General features: G+C 57.8%; 1 protein-coding gene across 1 annotated transcript; it reads right to left on the reverse strand.

Annotated features, from left to right (window-relative positions):
• Nucleotides 1-7,830: 7,830 nt before the first annotated feature.
• CRABP1 (cellular retinoic acid binding protein 1) lies at nt 7,831-14,705 on the reverse strand. Its single transcript, XM_081114657.1, has 4 exons — nt 14,206-14,705; nt 13,493-13,671; nt 10,568-10,681; nt 7,831-8,131 (listed from the first exon to the last, which is right to left on the reverse strand). The coding sequence occupies exons 1-4, from the start codon at nt 14,654-14,656 to the stop codon at nt 8,081-8,083; spliced, it is 795 nt and encodes a 264-aa protein (XP_080970783.1). The 5' UTR covers nt 14,657-14,705; the 3' UTR covers nt 7,831-8,080.
• Nucleotides 14,706-17,051: the final 2,346 nt, after the last annotated feature.

Raw genomic sequence — 17,051 nt, forward strand, 5'->3', positions numbered from 1 at the left:
GGGGCCTGGCCAAAACTCTCTCGGTTTTGGTTTTTCAAAGAACTAACGGCTCTGTGTGTCCATTGGCTCCAACCGCAACAATTCTTTCCATAGTGGTTCGTTCCTTTGACTGTAGGCATAAAAGCTCAGACGAGGTCCAACCAATAATAAAAGGGAAATTGGTGGTTCTTGTAACGAGGCTGTTATAGGACGGAATCCTGGAGTTTCAACAGGACCCGGATTCTCTCTCTTTTTCACCATTTCTCAGCTGTGCATTGTTCTGTGCTGGCTCCTTTTTCTTTTTTAAAAAAATTAAAAATATATATTTGTATTGATTTTATTTTTTTATTATTTTTTTAAAATATATTTTATTGACTTTTTACAGAGAGGAAGGGAGAGGGATAGAGAGTTAGAAACATCGATGAGAGAGAAACATCGATCAGCTGCCTCCTGCACACCCCCCACTGGGGATGTGCCTGCAACCAAGGTACATGCCCTCGACCGGAATCGAACCTGGGACCCTTCAGTCCGCAGGCCGACGCTCTATCCACTGAGCCACACCAGCCAGGGCTATTTGTATTGATTTTAGAGAAAAAGGGAGAGGGAGAGAGAGATAGCAACAGCAATGATGAGAAAGAATCATGGATCGGCTGCCTCCTGCACGCCCCCCCTCACACCCCCACTGGGGACCGAGCCCACAACCCAGGCATGTGCCCTGACTGGGAATCGAATGAACTCTGACCTCCTGATCCATAGGTCGATGCTCAACCACTGAACCATCCTTTTAAAAAACAATCATCTTTTTTGTTGTTGTTGTGAATCCTGACCTGAGGCTATTTTTGCGTTGATTTTTTTAAAAAATATATTTTTATTTATTGATTTCAGAGAGGAAGGGAGAGGGAGAGATAGAAACATCCATGATGAGAGAGAATCACGGATCGGCTGCCTCCTGCACGTCCCACACCGGGGATCAAGCCTGCAACCCGGGCATGTGCCCTGACCGGAATCGAACCTGGGACCCTTCAGTCTGCAGGCTGACGCTCTAACCACTGAGCCAAACCAGCTCGGGCTGCGTTGATTTTTAGAGTGGAAGGGAGGGGAAGAGACAGACAGGTGGGAATCTTTGTTTGCCTCCTCACCTGGCCTGCGACAGGCTCTGTGAGGTGACTGTGGGGGGCAGGGTGTCTGAGAGGCCCTCCCCGGCTGGTAGGCAGAGGGGCGCAGGTAGGATCTGCCCCGTGGGCGTGGACGGGAGGAGACAAGCTCAGAGGGAATGAGACTCTGCTGGCCTGATCCGAGCATCTGCCTCGCCTCGCCCAGCCTCTGCAGACATTGCCCATGGGAAGGGGCCTTGAATGGTGCACCCACAGGGCCACCAATCACCCTGGTGCCCCGGACGGACGGACGGACCGACCGACGGACGGACGGAGAAGGTGCTGGGCTCCCGGGGGCCTCCCCGAGGAAGGATTGCCAAGCCTGGGCTCCTGGGCTCAGGGCTTTGTTCCTGATTAAAACCAGATCCAGGCGCTTGGAGCCCTCGGTGAAACTAGATACCTATCGACGTGGGCAAGGGAAATAGAGTGCGAGAGGGAGGCAGGCTGGCCGGCAGCCCGCGGGCCGGGCAGGGAGGCGAGCTCTCCGTCCCAAAGGCCCCCGGGAGCCCTCGCTGCGGGGAGCGATGACAGCCCCAGACCCAGGGGCCCCGGGGAACCACCCCCTTCCCCTTGGCCTTCTTCCCGTGGAAGACTTGCCTCTAATCCCATTACCAACTGTTATTAATTGGGGGGCGGGATGATTTCGCCTCTCTGAGCCTCCGTTTTTGGTTTTTTTTGTTTGTGTGTTTTTTTAAATATACATTTTTGCTGATTTCAGGGAGGAAGGGAGAGGGAGAGAGAGAGAGACACATCCCTGATGAGAGAGAATCACGCATCGGCTGCCTCCGGCACGCCCCCCACTGGGGATGGAGCCCGAAACCCGGGCCGGTGCCCTGATGGGGAATCGAACCCTGACCTCCTGGTTCCTGGGTCGATGATACTCAACCACTGAGCCGCACGGGCTGGGCTGAGCCCCCGTTTTGTCATCTGTACAATGGGGGTGAGACCAGCGCCTGCTCGCTTGGCGTGTGGTCGGATTCCCAGGGGCACGGTGTGAAAAGCGCTCCGTGCAGGGCCTGGAGCACAGTCAGCCCTCATTAACGGCCCCTCCCTCCCTCCTTCCATGAAAAGCCATTTGATGCCATTAAACCACAGGCAGAACCCCCCATGGTCAGTCATGTCCGACAGCCGGGGGTGCGGTCCCAGCTCTGCCATTCGCACATTCACTCCAACGACTTCCCTCTCTGAGCCTCAATGTCCTGTTTTTTTTTTTTTAAATATATATTTTTTATTGATCTCAGAGAGGAAGGGGGAGGGAGAGAGAGAGAGGAACATCCATGAGGAGGGAGAATCACGGATCGGCCGCCTCCTGCATGCCCCACAATGGGGGTCGAGCCCACAACCCGGGCCTGTGCCCTGACCGGGAATCGAACCCTGACCTCCCGGTTCACAGGTCGATGCTCAACCCCTGGGCCCCGCCGGCCGGACATCAGTGTGCTGTTTGGACGACGGGGACACGGATGGCACCTGCCCCGCCTGTGCCCAGCCCGGGCCACGAGGGAACTGCACGGAGCAGGCACCTTGGCGGTGAGGATTCTCGCTTCCTCCCGCTGCCTCCTTTCTCCTGTTTGATCCTCTTTTTCCAAAGTCATGAGTCAGACTCCCCGGGGCCACCGAGGGTGGGGGCGGGAAGAGACCCCTGGGACCCTGGCTCAGCTGTGCTCGTAGAAGTCCCTCGGGGACACAGAAAGTGAGACTTCCAGGCTCCGCCCAAACCCAGAGACGCAGAAGCTCTGACTTTTTAAAATGAAACGATGTTTTAGCCCTGGCCGGTGTGGCTCCGTGGATAGAGCGTCGGCCCGCGGACTGACGGGTCCCGGGTTCGGTTCCGGTCAAGGGCACGTGCGTCGGTTGCGGGCTCGATGATCCCCGGCCTCGGTGGGTTGGAGCCTGTGCGGGAGGCAGCCCATCGAGGGGTCTCTCTCACGTCGATGTTTCTCTCTCTGTGTCTCTCCCCCTCCCTTCCACTCTCCCTAAAAATGAATGGAAAAAATATCCTCGGGTGAGGATCAACAACAGCAACCACAACAAATAGAAATTTTGTCTTAAATGACAAAAGGAATAGGTGCTCATTCTAAAGGAATCCCAACGACGCAGACATAAGGGCGGGGAACACCAGTCAACCCTCAGAGGTCAGAGGTCACTGCTACAAACAGCTTGGTGCTCGATGGCTAGGGCAGCGGTTCTCAACCTTCCTGATGCCGCGACCCTTTCATACGGCTCCTCATGTTGTGGTGACCCCCAACCATAACATTATTTCCGTGGCTGCTTCATCGCTGTCATGTTGCGACTGTGATGAATCGTCATGTAAATATCTGATGTGCAGGATGCATTTTCATTGTGACACATTGAACATCATGAAAGCATAGCGACTCATCACAAAATCAATATGTAATTATAGATGTGCTTTCCGATGGTCTGAGGCGACCCCCGTGAAAGGGTCGTTCGGCCCCCAAAGGGGTCGCGACCCACAGGTTGAGAAATGCTGGACTAGGGTTTTGTGTTTTTCCTGGGAAAACTTAACTGTATCATTTTTCTTTTTCCCTATTAAACTCGATCATCACTCATTACAAAAATATAACATAGCTTAGACATCTTTCTTTTTAAAAAAATATATTTTTATTGATTTTAGAGAGGAAGGGAGGAGAGAGAGAGAAAGAAACATCAATGATGAGAGAGAATCATGGATATGGATGGACTGCCTCCTCCTGCACGCCCCCCACTGGGGATCGACCCCGAAACCCCGGGCATGTGCCCTCGACCAAGGGAATCGAACCCTGACCTCCTGGGTCGATGCTCAACCGCTGGGCCACACCGGCCGGGCTCAATGTTCCGTTCTTTGGGAGGAATACATTCGGCATAGTTCCTGGGCCAAGAGCGAATTCTCACGAGGATTCTGCAAACATGATGTGCGATATTCGCTGCAAGTGGATAATTTGTCTTTCTGGGAAAGTTTCCTACAGACTTGGAGACGTGTACTTAATAAGCAAAAAAATAGATGACAGTCACCGTTTTTATAATTCCATTTGTTTCCTCGAGGGAGGAAAGCTCATCAGTTATGGTGAGTGAGGGGAGGGGTTCGGGGTCCCTCGGGGGGGATTCGATCAAGATCTCCCTGAATAGTCCCGCTCAGGGCGAGTGGGATTTCGGGATTCCAGCGTTGGCTTCGGAAACAACGTGTAGGGAAAACATATTGAGTCATAAACTCTCACAAGGAACATAATAGTGAAAACTGTGAGAAACTTTGGGAAAAAATCCAATTCCCAGGAACACACGGAATCAAATGAGCCTTAGTGGGGTTTTTTCCCCTCTTCCCTGCTATCAGGCGTAGGTTCGGAGAAGAAGCAGTTAAGTTCTCTTTGACCACCTTTAACAAAAAAAAAAAGGTGATTCTCTCTCATCGTTGATGTGTCTCTCTCTTCCTCTCCCTTCCTCTCTCTGAAATAAAATTTAAAAAAAAAACAAAAATAATAAAAGCGTAATATGCTAATTAGGCCAGACGTCCTTCCGGATGTCCTTCCAGATGACCTTCCGGAAGGAGCCGGGGCTTCAAGGAAATCCTGGGTCCCAGGTGCCAGAGGGAAGCCGGTGCCGGCAGCCGGGGGGAAGGAAGGCCTACTCTTGCACGAATTTCATGCATCCGGCCTCTCGTTTTAAAATAAAACCAAACCCCGAGTGGGAAACTTGACGGGACAGACAACCAGTTTTTCCAACAAATATACAATAAAAATTAAAACGAGTCCTGGCCGGTGTGGCTCAGTGGATAGAGCATCCGCCCTGGGGACCGAAGGGTCCTGGGTTCGATTCCCAATCAAGGGCACGTACCTGGTCGGGGTGCGTGTGAGAGGCAGCCGATCGATGTCTCTCTCTCTCTCTCTCTCTCTCTCTCTCTCTCTCTCTCTCGCATCCGTGTTTCTCTCTCTTCCTCCCTCCCTCCCTCCCCTTCCACTCTCTCTGAAACAGGAAAACACAAAAAAATAAAATAAATGAGGCGGAGGGGAACTTCTAGATCAGCAGGCTCTGTCCCGGGCCAGGACAGGTCACATGACTCGGGCCCGCCAATCACTGTGCCCTAACCCTGTGCCCTAACCCAGCTGTGATTGGTCCAGAAGGGGCCACCTGACCCAGAGCAGTGGCCTAAGATAAGCAGAGTGGGCGGTCCGGCCCCTTGTCCGGGGCTCCCGATCGATCGCTCCCCCGGCATTCCTCCCCATCACGGGGATCAGCACATTCCTTAAAAAAAAAAAAAAAAAAAAGGCTTTGTTTTTCTTTTGAATTTTTTACGAGTTTATTGGAGCCAAACCGATGACATACGCGGGGCGGGCAGCATCTCAAACGCTTTTAAAAACCAGCTTCCTGAGGAAGGCATAATTTCGGGGGCTCCTTGCCCCTCCCCACGCGGGAGTCTGTCCTGGTTCTGCAATAAATTTCCACCTTTGCCATCCAAAGCGAAATGAAACAACAACAACAAAAAATGGGTAAAATCCACACGGCACGCAATCCGCCCGTTTTAAACGCCCGGCTCTGTGGTTTCCTGTGTGTTTATTTGCCCGGCTCTTCAGCCATCACCCCATCAATTGCGGAGGCTGTTCATCACCCCGAGGGGAACCCCGTCACGGTCCCTCCCGCCCCCGGCTCCCCTCCCGCCGCCTCCGGCCTCGGGCCGCCAGCGCGGTGCGCTCGGCCGCCGGATCCGTCTGTTCAGGGCGTTTCGTGTCAAAAGAATCGTACAGAGTCCGTGGTCCGCGTGGAGCAGGGGGGTGGGGAACGTCCGGCCCGCGGGCCGAGGGAGGCCCTGGAAACCATTTGGTCTGGCCCTGCCAGGCATGAGGGGTGAGTTGATTTAAGTATTTGACCAAAGATAGCAGGCTAATTTTTTTTAAAATATATTTTATTGATTTTTTACAGAGAGGAAGGGAGAGGGATAGAGAGTTAGAAACATCGATGAGCGAGAAACATCGATCAGCTGCCTCCTGCACACCCCCCACTGGGGATGTGCCCGCCACCAAGGTCCGTGCCCTTGACCGGAATCGAACCCGGGACCCTTCAGTCGGCAGGTGGACGCGCTACCCATTGAGCCACACCGGTCAGGGCTCCCTAGGTCATACGCCATGTGTGACGTGTGCACACGCACCTGTGTTAAGGCTGAAGATGACAGCAGCGATTCCCGGACTGGGTTCCCTGGGACACTCACGTGCCCTGAGAGGTGTAGCTTTTTGGAAAACGACGAAGAAATGGGATTCAAGGGAACCCCTGATGCTAGGGTCCCCTGCTCCTGAGAGCACCCCCTCCAGCCTCCTTCCTCCAAGAAGCCATCTGGCAGCCCGGCTGGCATGGCTCAGTGGTTGGGGGTCGACCTACGAACCAGGAGGTCAGGGTTCGATTCCTGGTCAGGGCACAGGCCCAGGTTGCGGGCTTGATCCCCCGTGTGGGGCGTGCAGGGGGCAGCCGGTCTGTGATTCTCTCTCATCATGGATGTTTCTCCCTCCCTCTCCCTTCCTCTCTGAAATCAATAAAAACGTGTTGATTAAAAGTAAAAGAAATCCAGATCGTTATGTCGCATCTCCTATCTTTCAAAAATAAATGTTGGCAACTGCATGGTCTACGTGCATGTGGGGACCCGTTCTCTGCCTGGCTGTGTCCTAGGGGGTGACTCCTGTGGCCGGCACCTCCCCCCTCTCCTCTTCCCCCTCTGCCCCCCCTTCTCCCCTCCCCCCTCCCCCCTCCCCCTCTCCTGCCTCTAGACTCCAGGTGGGCTTGGCCAGTGAGCACAACAGATAGACAGACTGAAAGGTGGGAGGTCAGAGGTCAGGACCCGTAACACCCCAGTTCCAAGCAACATCAGAGACCCCCCGCTGTCCCCTCACCCCCGCGCCTCCTCCCCCCAGCATACACGGGGGCGTGGGGTCAGTGGCTGTTTCTCCGTGAGCGACCACGGCTCCTACTCCGTGGCCCTCTTTCAGGCTACAGCGCCAGGCACGGCCCTGGGCAGCCGGCTGAGGCTGAGCGCAAGGCCCAGCCAGCGGAGGGCTGGGGGTGGGCACAGTACAAAGAAGGCAGACACCTTGTGCGGCCGGCGTGGCTCCGTGGCTGAGCGTGGACCTAGGAACCGGGAGGTCACGGTTCGATTCCCGGTCGGGGCACAGGCCCGGGTGGCGGGCTCGATCCCCAGTGCGGGGCGTGCAGGAGGCAGCCGATCCGTGATTCTCTCTCATCACTGGTGTTTCTTTCTCCCTTCCTCTCTGAAATCAATTAAAAAAAAAGTTTTCTATCCTCACCCGAGGATATTTTCCCATTGGTTTTTAGAGAGAGCGGAAGAGAGAGGGAAAGACAGAGAAACATGGATGAGAGAGAGACACATCAATGGGTTGCCTCCTGCACGCGCCCCGACCCAGGCCGGGTCCAGGGAGGATCCTGACACTGAGGTACATGCCCTTAACGGGAATCAAACCCAGGACCCTTCAGTCCGCAGGCTGATGCTCTATCCACTCAGCCACACAGGCCAGCGCTGAAATCAATCCTGTATCATAAAAGGCTAATATGCAAATTGTTCCCTCCACCAGGAGTTTGACCAGCCCCGCCCCCAACTGACCCCTCCCACCCTGATCAGGCGGGTTGGCTGAACCCCACCCGTGCACGAATTTGTGCACCAGGCCTCTAGTAAAAATATTTTTAAAAAATTAGGGGGAGACGCCTTAAGATGTGTGCAACCAGTTTAATGATGATGAAACCGTGCAGATGCCAAACTATGGAGCACCAGGGACAGGCCTGGCGGAGGCCTGGAGGGACCACTACAGCTCGGGCAGGGGGAAAGGGGGCCGCCAAACACTGACACGGGGAGGGGACGGCGGCTCAGACCTATGACATTCCTCGGACGGGGGTGGGGGGCAGGGAGAGGGGACATGCAACGCGCTGTCCACGCAGGAGGCAGGAGCGGGCAGCCGCCTTCACTCCCGAACGTAAATCCTCGTGCAGACCACATCGTCGGCGCCAAAGGTCTGCGAAGGGAAGGGAACGGTTACCGCGGATCCCAAATAAGGCCGCTTACTGCCCTGTTAAAAACGCTGCGAAACAGACGTTCAATTTCCGGTGCCATGAGCTCTTGTTTAGCAAGCAAGGGTTTTTTTTTATTGTTGTTGATTTTTTGTTTTCTCTTTCGTTTTTTTCCTCCCTTAAGCCCTGTATTGGCAGCAAGGCCGCCAGGGTAGAGGGTTATGCGACGGGCCGTTCTCCTTTGCGTCTGGAACCGGCGCGTGCGGACACCAGCAATCCCTGCTCCCCGGATTCGGTTTTGCAATTACATGGAAAGTGCCTGGCTGGTGTGGCTCAGTGGTTGAGCACCGACCTGGGAACCAGGAGGGTCACGGTTCGATTCTGCCAGGGATTGCGGGCTCCATCCCCAGTGGTGGGGGTGCAGGAGGCAGGCGACCCATGATTCTCTCCCATCACGGATGTTTCTCTCTCCCTCTCCCTTCCTCTCTGACATCAATGAACATATATTTATTATCATTATTTTAAAAATAACACTTATTTTTTGATAACCCTGACCCAAGGATATTTTTCCATTGATTTTTAGAGAGAGTGGAAGGGAGGAGGAGAGACAGAGAGAAACATCGACGTGAGAGAGGCCCATCGATTGGTTGCCTCCCCCACACACCCCAGCTGGGGCCAGGGATCAAGCCTGCAACCGAGGTACATGCCCTTGATCGGAATCGAACCCAGGACCCTTCAGCCTGCAGGCTGATGCTCTATCCACTGAGGAACACCAGCCAGGGCCCCATATGCATTTAAAACACACACACACACACACACAGCCGGAACCGGTGTGGCTCAGTGGATAGAGCGTTGGCCTGCGGACTGAAGGGTCCCAGGTTCGATTCCGGTCAGGGGGCATGTACCTGGGTTGCGGGCACATCCCCAGTAGGAGATGTGCAGGAGCCAGCTGATTGATGTTTCTCTCTCATCGATGTTTCTAACTCTCTATCCCTCTCCCTTCCTCTCTGTAAAAAAATCAATAAAATATATATTTAAAAAAATAAAATAAAAGAAATAAAACACACACACACACAAAACCGAAAAGCAAGAACTCCCCGTGTCTGGGCCCGATGTGGGGGTCAGTGTGCAGACGGCTACGTTTAGGGGGGGACAGGTCCCTATCTCTCGGGTTCCTGGAGGGGCCTGAGGCTCGGGGGTTAGCAGCAGCCGGGCCTGGGAGCTGGATCGGCTGGAGCTTCCGACCACGATCAGGTCCCCCCGATGGGGGGGAGACGCTCTCCCAGAGCACGTGCTGGGGCATCGCCCTGACGTGTGTGTCAGGGACACGCGGGTCATCAGTGGTCAGCGAGGAAGCAATCCTCATCAGGGCTTCTCCTCTGAGGAGGAGACTCCGGCCACACCGCACAGTGGTACCTGCTCAGGACACCTCTCCATCCGACTCTCTCTTTTTTAAAAAAAAAATATATTTTACTGATTTTAGAGAGGAAGGGAGAGGGAGGGAGAGAGAGATAGAAACATCTATGATGACAGAGAATCATGGATCGGCTGCCTCCTGCACGCCCCCCACTGGGGATGGAGCCCACAACCCAGGCCTGTGCCCTGACTGGGAATGGAATCTGGGACCCTTCAGTCCACAGGCCGACACTCTATCCATTAAGCCAAACCAGCCAGGGCCTCTCTCTCCCTTTGTTTAAAATTTATTTTTATTGCCCAACCTGGTGTGGCTCAGTGGATAGAGCCTGCAGACTGAAGGGTCCCAGGTTCCATTCCCAGTCAGGGCACAGGCTCGATCCCCAGTGGGGGGCGTGCAGGAGGCAGCCGATCCGTGATTCTCTCTCATCATGGATGTTTCTCTCTCCTTCCCTCTCCCTTCCTCTCTGGAATCAATAAAAACATGTTTTTAAAAAACATTTTCATGGGAATCGTTTTAGGGTAAAGCCCCCCCCCACCCTCCACGCTGTGTCACCCCGAGACACTTCCCACATCAGCCCGACGTCCGGGCCCTCCGAGGCCACAGGGGTCTGTCAGTGCTGGTGGGGGAGAGGGATGGATGTGAAGTGTCTCTAAGCCCCCCCCTGCACCCCCCCCCCGCCCAGCGCTGACCACATACATTTCTGAATTCTTTCCCAGGCAGGAAAGCGGGCAGTGAGAAGGGGAAACAGTGAAGGCTGGGCCCTCAGGGAGCCAGAGGCTCCGGAGCTGGGGGTGGGCAGCCTCTGAGAGTCAGCGCAGAGGTGGGGCGGGCCGGATGCTGACCGCAGCCACCTCCAGCCCCTGCCTGGCCCCACGGCACAGCAACGTCCTGACCGAAGCCGTCATTGGGGGCTGTGTGCTCGCGTGTTAACCTGGGGCAGACAGTGTCTCTGAGCCCTGAACGGTGAGGTGGACGGGCGCCCGGGGGTGGGGGGCACCGGCCGGGGATCTGGGCCAGGACTCACCAGGATGAGCTCGTCGTTGGCCAGCTCTCGGGTCCAGTAGGTTTTGGGGCCGTCGCCCTCCAGGAGGGTCTGTGTGCAGTGAATCTTGTTCTCGTTCTCCCAGGTGGGTAAACTCTGGGGGCGGGAAAGGCAGGGGCGACACGCATCACATCCGACCGAGGCAGCCGGAGCCCGGACAACAGTGAGGGGCCGGGCAGGGCCGGCCGAGCAGCCAAGCAACCCCGGGTCCTCCAACGCACCCGAGTCCACATAGGGGCGCTGGCTGCCGATCGATGGGGTGTCTATATACCTATTACACGCACACACATGCACACGCACACGCACACGCACACACGCACCGAGGCAGCACAGCCTCTGGCAGGCTCGGCAGCTCCAGGGATAAAATTGAGAGCACTCCGTGCTTTGTTCATGGACCCCCTTCCTGGCGATTTTTTTGTTTTTTTAAATATATTTTTATTGATTTCAGAGAGGAAGGGAGAAGAAAAGAGAGGTAGAAACATCCATGATGAGAGAGAACCACTGATCGGCTGCCTCTTGCACGCCCCCCACTGGGGACCGAGCCCGCAACCCGGGCATGTGCCCTTGACCGGAATCGAACCCGGGACCCTTCAGTTCACAGGCCGACGCTCTATCCACTGAGCCACACCGGCCAGGGCCCGGCGTTTCGGGTTTTAAAGGCGAGAACCTCCACATGTCTGAGCTGCAAAATTTTCCGACGGCTGAGACACCACGTTCGTGACCACATCCGCGGGCAGAGAAGGGGCTCTGCTCCCCTCACGGATTCGGGGAGAACCCCTCCGTTTCTGGGCGCCCTTGTCTGATAAAACAGGGTGTCTCTGGCTCTGAGGATAAAAACTTGGGGGTGCCCGGCCAGCGTGAGCTGAGCGTCGACCTGTGAACCAGGAGGTCAGGGTTCGATTCCCGGTCAGGGTACAGGCCCAGGTTTGCGGGCTCCATCCCCAGTGTGGGGCGTACAGGAGGCAGCCGATCCATGATCCTCTCTCATCATGGATGCTTCCCTCTCTCTCTCTCTCTCTCTCTCTCCCTCTCTCCCTCTCCCTTCCTCTCTGACATCAATAAAAATCTATTATAAAAACAAAACAAAACTCGGCCACTTTCCAGGTTACCTCCCTCCAGAAAAAAAAAAGTAAAAACCCAACAAAACAGCCCTCTAAGCAGCGGTTCTCAACCTGTGGGTCGCGAGCCCTTTGGGGGTCAAACGACCCTTTCACAGGGGTCGCCTAAGACCACCGGAAAACACATCTATAATTACAGATTGTCTTTGTGATTCATCACGATGCTTTCATGGTGTTCCATTTGTCACAATGAAATTGGGGGTCACCACAACTTGAGGAGCTGTATTAAAGGGTCGCGGCATTAGGAAGGTTGAGAACCACTGCTTTAAAGGGTCTTCCTGCTGCAGGAGGTGGGAAGCAAAAGAGGGGGACCCCCTGCCGTCTCCCCCTGCGTTTGCACAAAGCAGAGCTGCCCAGGGGGCTGGGGACCCAGGACACCCCGGCCTTTTTTTTTAACTGACACACGGGCAGGTCAGGCAGGATGGGGGACAAAGCCCCACTCTCCAGGCTTAAATCGGAATGACCGTCTCAGGCGGTAGCCACTGTCCGGTCCCCCCGGCGAGCCCTGCCTGCGGTTTTTCCAGGCGGAGTGGCGACAGCGGCTCCCCCCCCACCCCCCCAAGCCTGGCCATCTTTTTCAGGCCGTGCCAGCTCCAGGGGCCCAGCGTTGCCCTGGGGGTTGGTGAGCTCCTGGGGCCGCGTCTCCTCTGGGTGGCCAGGTCCCAAGCCCTGTGCCCAGCGATCCCGCCCCGCACGTCAGACTCAGGGAAGGCGAAAACACCGCCTCGCTCTCCGGAATGGGACCAGCTTTTCTTTAAAAACAAACAAACAAACAAAAAAACACACAAAAATACCAGGGGCAGCCCTGACTGGCTTGGCTCAGTGGATAGAGCATCGGCCTGCAGACTGAAGGGTCCCGGGTTCGATTCTGGTCAAGGGTACCTTTGAAATGTTATGTACTGGAAAGCCCACTTATATTTCTAGAACAGGTTGGATTTTATGCAACCTTTTTTCCTTGAATTAACAGCAATAAAAAAATGAGAAAAAAAAAATACCAGGGGCAGGAAGGCATTTAAATGTCACTTTTGAAGGAAGTGGCCATCGGCCCTGGAAAGACTGGAGTGAACAACCCTCCTGGTACTCCGGGGACCACCCAATGCAAACCTGCCCACCTGCAACCGGGAGGGGCAACCCCTGGCTTACCCCCCTCCCCACCCCCGCGTGCATCTGGGCCGATAGACAGAGAAATGCTAAACTCTTGCCCTGGATGCTTGAGAGAGAGAGAGAGAGACAGAGAGAGAGAGAGAGCGAGCGAGCCAGCCCTTCGTCCATCCCCAGCCAGAATCCCCTTTCGATTCCACCTTTCCTTTAAGAAACCGGAGAAGGTGTGCGGGAGAGGTGTGGGGGGCAGGGAAGGGCCCCCCAAGACTGCCCAAACTGGCCCCGAGCGTCTCCAGGGGCGCAGGGACGCGGGGGCGGGACCCCAGAGCTGCGAATCCACCTGCGACAGAAAACGTGGCGGCCCCGCCACCTCCTCCGGCTCCTGCGCCGCCACCCGCACCCGGGTCGCCCGCGCGCGCGCGCGCGCGCGCGCACCACGCGCTGCAGGAACCCCCGCGGGAACACGGCGCGCGCGCGGGTCTCCGCACCCGGGGAGGCAGCTTAAGGGGCCGGATCGGAGGCGAAGGGGCAGGGCTTTGGGGCTTTTTCCCTCCCCAAGCCGAGGACTCCCGGCTGCACCGAGGTCTGCAAATCGCCGGTGCACACGCCCGGCGGGGGTGCGCGCGCCACAGGCTGCAAAGCGGGGGTGGCGGGGGTGGGGGGTGCGCGCCGCCCGCCCTGAGCTCACCCTGCACTTGCGTCCGTCCACCGTCTCCTCCTCGAAGCCCTCGCCGACCTTGAAGTTGATCTCGGTGGTGCGCACGGTGGTGGACGTCTTGATGTAGAACCGGTCCCCGTCCTGGCGGATCTCCACGTGCGGCTTGGACGCGGCGGCCACGGCCACCTTCCGCAGCATGGCGTTCACACCTGCGGGGCAGCGCGCGCGCCGCGGGCTGGGGGTTGCGGGGTGGCGGGGCTGGGGGCGCCTCCCACACCCTCCGCCTGCAGGTGGGCGCCTCCGCAGGGGGCCGCTCCGCATCCTGCAAACCCCCCCCCCCCGCCTCCCAGGCACCTCCCCGCTCCCCCCATCTCCATCTTCCAGCGGAGAAACTCAGAGAGAGAGCGAGCGAGCGAGTGAGTGGCTGTCCCCGGGAGACGCATCGAATTCGCGGCAGGGCTGGGGCTCCAAACCGAGGCCCCACATTTCAAGCCCCCGACCCTCCTCGGACCCCAGGAATCAGCTCTCCCCCGGGTGCGCCAGGCACAGGCGCGAAAGGTGGAGCCGTCGGGGAAGGCGCCCCGCAGACACCCAGCCTGGACGCGCGCGCGCGGGCGCGGGCTCCACTCCCCGCGCCTCGGATCTCAGCTCCGCGACTCTCTCCTGCGGGGGGTGTCGGTCCCCAGAACGCAGCCTCTGCGAACTCGGGGCACCTCCCCGGGGGAGCAGGCGCGCCCGCTTACCCAGAGCCTTCAGGAGCTCGTCAAAGTTCTCGCTGCTTCGCATCTTCCAGGTGCCGGCGAAGTTGGGCATCGTGGCGGCGGCGGCGGCGGCTGCGGGGCGGCGGGCGGACTCGGAGCTGCTCGGCGGAGACTGCGCTCTGCGCCCGGCGCGCGCCCCGAGTGTATGGAGAGCGCCCCCACCCCGCCCCCTGCGCCCCGCCCCCGGCCCCGCCCCTGGCCCGCGGCCCCTGTGAGCCCGGAGACCCCAGCCCCTGCGCCCTCGCTGCGCCCCGCCCCGGGCGTCGGGGTCTCCAGGGTGCGAGCCTGGCACCAGTGCTCCGAGATGCACCTGGGAGATGGGGCGCCCTGCCACCCGCTCCCCAGGCTCCGTTCTTGGGGGGTTGGATGGGACAGGACGGGGGCACGGAGGGATCATTGTGGAAGCTGGGCGGTGAGCACGTCCGGGAGGCATTACACCATCCGCCCCACTTAAAAAAAAAAATAAATATTTTTTATTGCTCTGGCCAGTGTGGCTCAGTGGATAGAGCCTCCGCCTGGGGACTGAAGGGTCTCGGGTTCGATTCCGGTCAAGGGCAGGTGGCTGGGTTGCAGGCTCCCCGACCTGGTCGGGGGTGTGGGGAAGGCAAGGGGGGGGGCAACCAATCCATGTGTCTCTCCCTCTCCCTTTTATTCTCTAAAAATCAATGGAAAAAATGTCCTCGGGTGAGGATTAAAAAATAATAGCAAAATATATGGGTTTTTAAAAAACTGATGTCAGAGAGGAAGGGAGAGGGAGAGAAACATCCAAGATGAGAGAGAATCACGGACCGGCTGCCTCCTGCGCGCCCGGGACTGGGGATGGAGCCCGCAACCCAGCACGTGCCCCGACCCCGTGACCTCTTGGTTCAGAGGTCAAGGGTCACCCACTGAGCCAAGCATGTTGGGCCATGCTCGCCACTTCGGTGTGTGTTTGAGAACATCCATGATATGAAGGAGCGGTCCCGCCAGGGACTGGGGGCTATGGTGTTGGGGTTCGCACTCCGCATCCCCATCCTCCACGTGCTGCGGAGACCAAGGGGGCCGAGGGGGGAAGCCTGACCCCGCCCCGTCAGCACCCTCCTGTGCGCGGCTGAGCCAACCCAGCGTCCCGCGAGATTGTGGGCCTTTACCCCGAGTTCAACCCGGCATCCCGCGAGATTTGGGCCCCGACCCCAAGTTCAACCCGGCATCCCGCGAGATTGTGGGCCTTTACCCCGAGTTCAACCCGGCATCCCGCGAGGTTTGGGCCCCCACCCCGCGTTCGAACCCAGCATCCCGCGAGATTTGGGCCCCCACCCCGCGTTTGAACCCAGCATCCCGCGAGATTGTGGGTCTTCATCCCGCGCTGGAACCCGGCATCGCGAGATGGTGGGTCCCCGTGTTCAAACTCAGCATCCGGCGAGATTTGGGCCCCCACCCCCGTTCGAACCCAGCATCCCATGAGATTGTGGGCCTTCATCCCACGCGTTGGAACCCAGCATCCCGCGAGATTGTGGGCCTGTACCCCGTGTTCGAACCCAACATCCCGCGAGATTGTGGGCCTTCATCCCACGTTTGAACCCAGCATCCCGCGAGACTGTGGGCCTGTACCCCGTGTTCAAACCCAACATCCCGCGAGACTGTGGGCCTGTACCCCGTGTTCGAACCCAACATCCCGCGAGACTGTGGGCCTGTACCCCGTGTTCGAACCCAACATCCCGCGAGACTGTGGGCCTGTACCCCGTGTTCGAACCCAACATCCCGCGAGACTGTGGGCCTGTACCCCGTGTTCGAACCCAACATCCCGCGAGACTGTGGGCCTGTACCCCGTGTTCGAACCCAACATCCCGCGAGATTGTGGGCCTGTACCCCGTGTTCGAACCCAACATCCCGCGAGACTGTGGGCCTGTACCCCGTGTTCGAACCCAACATCCCGCGAGACTGTGGGCCGGGGAAAGGACAGGCTGTGGCGAGACGGAGCTGTGAGTTTGGGGGGCGCCTGGTGAGAAGGGGAGGCTTGGGCACAGGGCGCCCTGGTCCTGTTTGTGTCAAGTGGCGGTGGCTTCCGCGTTAGGCGGGGTGGGGTGGGGGGGCAGAAGCAAGGGGGACCTGGCCCGGCATCCTAGGCCAGGGCGGCGCAGTGGGCAGTGGCCATGCGAAGCGGCCAGGTGAGAGAAGGGAGGTGGTTTCCGGCTGCCCATCTGTGATCCGAGCCGGGCATCGCAGCAACCCGGGCGGGCTCTCTCCACATGGAGACCCCCAGGCCCAGCCCTGGAGACGTGGGGTCGGGGGTCAGGGGTCAGGGGTGGGGCTCAGGAAGCTGTGCTTCGCAAGCTTTCTGCCGGGGACCCCACGTTGGCCCTGCAAGCTTCCGGGACCTGCTGTACCTGCAGGGGGGCTGAGAGACAGAGGCCGGCTTAGTAGGTGGGGAGACAACAAAAGGGCTTGAGGCAGCCCTTGTTAGTGTGGCTCAGTGGATAGAGCCTCAGCCTGGGGACTGCAGGGTCCTGGGTTCGATTCTGGGTCAAGGGCACATGCCCCGGGGTTGCGGGCTCGATCCCCAGTAGAGGGCGTGCAGGAGGCAGCTGACCAGTGATTCTCATCATCACGGATGTTTCTCTCTCCCCTTCCCTTCTTCTCTCCGAAATTAAAAAAAAAATCCTATATAATAAAAGCCAAATATGCAAATTGACCGAACAGGGGAGCAACCAGTCGCTATGATGTGCACTGACCACCAGGGGGCAGACGCTCAAGGCAGGAGCTGCCCCCAGCCTGCAGGCTCCAGGCCAGCCAAGGCAGGTGCCAGCGGGGGGCCCGCCTATGGCCCCACCGGTCGCCCCACAGATCTG

Source organism: Myotis nattereri (genome assembly GCF_964212035.1).
Source record: "Myotis nattereri genome assembly, chromosome: 21".
In the NCBI taxonomy this organism is placed as follows: domain Eukaryota; kingdom Metazoa; phylum Chordata; class Mammalia; order Chiroptera; family Vespertilionidae; genus Myotis; species Myotis nattereri.